Raw genomic sequence first — 6,041 nt, 5'->3', positions numbered from 1 at the left:
AAACATGTTTTTTAAATGAGATATTTTGAAGCAAGAAATGCATCCAAAGAAGATATTCACAAAATTCAACCCACACATCCCATCACATGAAATGAACCACACTACAACGTGGCGCACTGTGGGGGCGTAACGCACCAAGAGCCAATAACCCATCAGCATGGGTGCTCTTGACCCCCCGAAATGAATGAATAAATGAATGATTTTATAAAAGGATGAATTAACTGATAACGAGTAAACCGCGAGGGGCACCGAGAGGGGCTGTAGCATGCGAAGAGAGAGAGGCAGGCAGCAGCAGTATCAGTGTGAGTCGCCGTGCACGCTGAGGCTGCTCCAGGATTGTGCACTTCGGAGTCGCGAGGTGGAAAAAAGAAGGGGAAAAAGACAAAGCTTGGGGGGTCAGGGTGGAGGATATTGACAGGACAACATTGGGTCGAGGCTGAATTGCAGGGGAATCGATCGATCCAGGTGCAAAAATCCCACTATCGGAGGAGGACGTGCACGAGGGGTTGCGGTCGGAAAACCAAGACTACTCTACCCTGCATTTTGGCCAGGCTCTGTGTGTTTTCGGAGAGGCGTCGTGGGATGAGAGACGAGGACTGAACATCGCGACCAGGAGTTTGCAGGGTTGAGTCCTGGCGAAAGCACAGAGCTCTTGCTGTGGTCCGTGATTCTGTGGCGTGGGAAGAAGAAGCCGAGGAGGTTGTGCCGCGGAATTGGTGGTATTTGTAGGCGCGTGGAAAGTGGGTGATTCTGTTGGTGCCGCGCCTCTGTCGTGTTGGGTGCTGGATTTCGACGCCTGCTTCATGTATTGCACTCGAGATTTGCTGGTAGCAGGTTGGGCCAATGTTCGTTTCGATGCGTTTTTAGAGTTCTGTGCGAGTTGGCTTGGAGCTTGCGTGGATCCAGGGTCTGTCGAATCCTGGATTGCTTGCTGTTTGTAGGCTGCCGTGATGCGTTGTTGTACTTGTTGCATCGCAAAGTAGTTTCATGCTGAATTAGCTGTGGTTAGAATTTGGGTTTCTATCTGACTGCACATTGCCGTCTCGCTAAGGTGGCTGGACAGTTGATCACGAACGCGAACCTTGTTGCAATGTCGACACTCTCTGATCCACATTAGACTGCGCACCTGGCAGGTTTAGAGGGGGAGTTCGCTTGAGAGACTTGCTTGAATTTTGTCTTCATTCTGTTCCGCCGTCTCCTTTTTTTTCTTTTTCCTTGGAGAGTGGTATTCCAAGGTCGTCAACCTGGCAACCCTGGAGCATAACGACATGAGCAGGCGATGCTCGCACTGCGGCCTCAATGGACACAACAGCCGGACGTGCCCCGAACGAGGGGTGCGGCTGTTCGGGGTGCGGCTGACGGACGGCGTGAGCAGCACGAACATGCGGAAGAGTGTGAGCATGAACAATTTGAGCCACTACTCGAACGTGCACAACCCAGCGTCGCCTCCAGAGCAGTGGGAGTCCGGAGCGGCTCCCGACGGGTATGTGTCGGATGGTCTGGTGCAGACGTCGAACAACGCTCGAGAGCGCAAGAAAGGTACAATTTCCTTCTTCACAGAGTTTTTGTGTATATCAATTAGTAGCACGTGTTTCCTCTTGCTCTGTGTTGGAATCGTTGAGGACGGCAGATTTACAGGCATTGCATTCAAAATTCGAGTTTGAAATTGTGAGAGCGGATTGGTGTAGATAGGCTGACGGGTGAAAGTTGATTGGCTTCAATATAAAAGTCAAACTTCGAAGTCGGTTTTGTCATTGTTGACTGAGAGTTTAGATGCAAGATGTTCGGCGGATAAGTTGTTCCAGGACACAACATCGTGTCTTAAATCTATGCAAAGTCGAGATGGGCGCGTAGTTTTTCTTTCATTGCTGACTGTGAGCCCTTAAGTAAAGAGTTCATGCAGTTCATGCTCAGACAGAAGTGCTCCGAGATGTTCTTTTCCACTCTATTCTCGGTGCTTAATTCGGGGTAGAATGGTTCTTTGAGTTTTGAATTCTCCTAAACGTGTACCCATTGTTCCGTTTCAGTGCATTACCGAAAACATTAGTATGAGTGTCTCTTCTATACAAAGACGACGTTGAATACGTGTTTTCAAGTTTTGCGTGTAGTCTGAAACTTCCAGGGCTTCCGCATGTGCGTTTCAATTGTTGTCCCGCGCATACGTCAAATTTGATTACTGTTATTACAATGTAAAGCTACCCAGATATTGTGGTCACGTGAGTGTAGCGTTAAGACTTTGAACAAGAGTTGTCGTACTGTAGGAGTGATGTTGAAAATACCATAAAAGCAGGTTGAAATCTTATGGGTGTCAAATTCAAAGAGCTCTGTAGATTTTCAGCAAATGCAGATCACTCTCGCTCCTAGCCAAATGGATTGATAGAAAGAGCTTGTATTTGCTAGGTAGAAAGACAGTGCTTCTATTTTATCCCTCTCACTAGTAAACAGAAGCTAAATTGATGTAATAAATTGGTTCTCGTTGTTATTACAGGTGTACCATGGACGGAAGATGAGCATCGTCTATTCTTGCTGGGATTGCAAAAGCTCGGAAAAGGTGACTGGAGAGGTATTTCGAAGAACTTTGTGCAAACCAGGACACCGACACAAGTTGCTAGCCATGCCCAGAAGTATTTCATCAGACAAAGCAACATGAACAAGAGAAAGAGACGATCCAGCCTTTTTGACATGGTTTCGGAGATAGTACGTGTCTATCAACTCTGTGCATTTCTCTGCTTACTTGATACTCGCAGTCTTCTCGTACTTCACAACACTTCAGTTGAACTTTAATATGCCTGTATAGTAGTTCTATCTGGAATCTGGCTTTGCATGATATTGGTTTTATGTCACATGCTGTGCATGCATTGGAACGAAATATGTTTGTTTTTAGTCCAGAAGGAATATGTGTTAACCTATTCTCTGGTATGATGTAGGGTATTCCTTCGATTGCCGAAGAGTCCACGTCCATCGCTGATGAGGAGCACGCCACCCCGCTCCCGCAGTTGAGCCTGGGTCACAGCTCCCTCTACACTGCAGCAGGGGTGCTGTACGAGGCGTCGTCGATGCAGGGATACAGGCTGCCAGTTCGGCCTCACTCGGTGCCCAAGCATGCAAGCCTGCCCATGGCGTTGCCGTTGATGGCGGTGGGAAGCAGCAGAGGAGGAAGAGGAGCAGCGGGTGCAGAGGGGATGACGACGGAGGTGGTGGGGATGATGGGGTTCGATGCCAAGAGCTCGTCCAGAAGTGGGCTGGAGAGACCAGTCGCGCGGGGGATGAGCAGCAGCTACAACATGGAGAGCAGCTCCTCCAGGAGCGCCATGGACAGAGGCGGCCCGGCCGTGCCAGTGGCAGTGGCATCATGCGCGGGAGACCCGGGCGTGCGCGTCGGTGGAGCGTCGGGGGCTGGAAGCATACCGTTCTCGTTCAGCTGGTGGGCAGGGCTGGGGCAGGGCAGGCCGATGGGTCCGTCACCGCCGCAGTGCAACATCGTGAGACCGACAGCGAAGGTGGCCGCGGTGAGCTCAGCACCAGCGAAGATGGAAGAGGAGGAGGAGAAAGAGGATGGTCGGGACATCGCTGAGCTGAGCTTGGGACCGTCGCGTGCGGAGCCTTCGCAGCTGACGGCAAAACTGCTGGAGGCACCGTCGAGGCATTCGTCGGCGTTCCACGTGAGCTCGTCGTTCGATGCGAACAGCATACAGCAGGGAGTGAATGCGATCAGCGTGGTGTGAAGCGGGCAGAGGGAGGGAGGGAGAGAGAGAGAGTAGGAAGAAGAGCGTAGGAGGTGTAGAGTAGGTGGCAGGGCAACTCCGGTGCATAGGAAGGAGAGCCATGAACGGAAGAAGGAAAAGAAGCAGCAGCAGAAGTGGCATGATAGAGGGGTCGCTGCAGAGATAAATTCTTATGTACATAGCTACATTTATTGGTGCGCCAGAGCAGAGAGAAGACCACAGCAGCTGTAAATTTGCGACGACGTTGAAGAATTCATTTCAGTGCGTCGACCCACGACATGAGAATCGACACTCAGTCTAAGCTTCGGAGGTTTCCTGTTAGTTTTATTCGAAACATAGTGAAGTTTGTGGCAGCTAAATTATGCACGCATCTGGTGTTTGCTTTGGAGTTGCGATAACTAATGAATATATTGTCTCACTTGGTTTGGTGTATGCTTTTTTCCGTTTGTTGCTGATCATATTATTGTACTCGTTGAAGAGGCATGGTGAAATGAGATTTGCAACTGATTCTGGCATACTAATAATTGTTTTCATCTCTATAATATTGCAAAATCATTGATATAAAAAATAAAAATAGAAAGACAAACTGTATTCAACCATACGGTACCTATGCTATATTACGATGTATATATTATTCTGTACTATCTTGCTTCTCTTGCATGTATATTTAACTGTGATTCTACACATTTTACTACTTTCTCTGTACCTTGAATACAATTCCAAAGGACATATCCTAATTTGAATTTGCACACCCAATATAGTGCTATCCATTTTCATGCAACACCATTAGTGGTGAGCTTGGGAACTGGTTTGATTGGGTTCCACAAAAGGCTCTTGGTATCCCTCGGTTTTTCCTCCCTTTCTTTTTCCTCCACTGGGTACCAAAAAGTTGAGGGAAACATGTACCAATCTTCTATATCTGTCTGCTAGCCTTACAAATCTCTGCGATGGCTAGCTCTGTGTCTGGACCCATTTACTCACAAATGGGGACCAAGTGTATTATTCTCATGTTTCTCACACCCACAGTGAAAATGCTCCTGTGGGTACAACAGCTTGCCAACACATTTTTGGTTTTCTCCTTTCCTGCATGTTCTGCAACACCAAATGGGACCACTGAAAGCACAACCCTTGTGTCATGTACCTTCAATCCAAATTTTCCTTTTGTTTATCCATTGGTGTTCACTTTAAGGAGCAGTAATTATTGGCAGCTTCAACTTAATCTGAGGTGGGAGTGCATGCATGGAGTTCCGATTCCATTTTTCTGGGAAAAAAATAGAAACAAACTTCTTTTCTTTTGTCTATATATACATAGTAAGTAAATATGTCAGCATGGTCATATTTAGCTGTAAAGTCCTCTTGCATTGGTCCTTTTCCAACCACTTTTTTGTGTCCTTTTTCTACCCTCCCCAAGGACAAAGACCTCTGTCTAATTTTACATACAAATATAGTAAGAAAAATGGGCCTTTGAGAAAAAGTATGAATAACTGCAATCATGCAATTGTACCCTCTTTAGACAGGTTAATGACCAATCCAGATATAACAGATTCAGCTCTCAAAGTGAGGAACCTCAGCAACTAGAAACACACCCCCTGGGGCAACAAGTTTATGCCCCACTAGTATTACCTCCCAAACGTTGAAAGCAAAAAACAATTAATACTGTGTCGTCTTTTGACAATACCCACCCTCTGAAAAACTCCTTTTATGACCACACAAGAACAACTACGCATCCATTTTGGTAATTTTATTTGAAAATGAATATGGATTTGTCTACACTCTTCAATCACAACCTGACATTTTTTATCCACATTTTTCGTGAACAGTACAAGTTTTAGTTGTTGTTCTTTTTGTCTTACTCAACAACCCATCTTCGTCAATTTTACACCAAATTCCTCTTTTTCTGTAGTTCCAAAATAACATGAGGGGTCATAGTTGAGCGTAAGAAAGAAGGAACGCCAGCTCACTCTAGAATGCCTCAATAGAAATCTGGCAGTTATCAGTTCATGGGCACCAGCATTTGCATTTTCCCAGAATCCTTTTTCACAAAATTCGGGGGCAAAAGGCTTGACAGGTTAACACAACTCATTGAACAGCCTGCCATAAGCATGTAAAGCCTGGCCCAAACAACAATTTTCTCACCCCTGAGTGTACGGATGTGAACGCAATAAATAACATTATTTTAATTGAGAGATATTGTTAATATAATAATAAAAATGTGTTGATCATTGGTGATCATGCTCCTAGTCTAGTCTTATCAAGTAACAAGGTGCCATGTTCCAAAGCCTCGATTCTCTCCAAAAAGATGGACCAATAGCAGAG

At 46.3% G+C, this 6,041-nt stretch overlaps 1 protein-coding gene across 2 annotated transcripts; it reads left to right on the top strand.

Moving 5' to 3' along the window:
- Nucleotides 1–221: 221 nt before the first annotated feature.
- LOC112287152 (uncharacterized) lies at nt 222–4,157 on the top strand. Of its 2 annotated transcripts, none has more exons than XM_024529905.3 (4): nt 222–834; nt 1,134–1,539; nt 2,489–2,697; nt 2,928–4,157. In XM_024529905.3, the coding sequence occupies exons 2-4, from the start codon at nt 1,269–1,271 to the stop codon at nt 3,723–3,725; spliced, it is 1,278 nt and encodes a 425-aa protein (XP_024385673.1). In that variant the 5' UTR covers nt 222–834; nt 1,134–1,268; the 3' UTR covers nt 3,726–4,157. The 2 variants fall into 2 exon arrangements, with proteins under 2 accessions (XP_024385673.1, XP_024385674.1); XM_024529906.3 differs by having other exon boundaries at nt 1,052–1,539.
- Nucleotides 4,158–6,041: the final 1,884 nt, after the last annotated feature.

This window comes from Physcomitrium patens, chromosome 9, assembly GCF_059467195.1.
Source record: "Physcomitrium patens ecotype Gransden chromosome 9, ASM5946719v1, whole genome shotgun sequence".
In the NCBI taxonomy this organism is placed as follows: Eukaryota; Viridiplantae; Streptophyta; class Bryopsida; order Funariales; family Funariaceae; genus Physcomitrium; species Physcomitrium patens.
Note: the sequence above shows the minus strand (reverse complement) of the source record. Positions and strands in the feature narration are given on the sequence as shown.

Coding starts and splice junctions, on each gene's coding strand:
- LOC112287152 (XM_024529905.3), top strand. CDS start 1,269: ATGAGCAGGCGATGCTCGCACTGCGGCCTCAATGGACACAACAGCCGG. Junction 1,540..2,488: donor CGCTCGAGAGCGCAAGAAAG/GTACAATTTCCT, acceptor TTGTTATTACAG/GTGTACCATGGACGGAAGAT. Junction 2,698..2,927: donor TTGACATGGTTTCGGAGATA/GTACGTGTCTAT, acceptor GGTATGATGTAG/GGTATTCCTTCGATTGCCGA.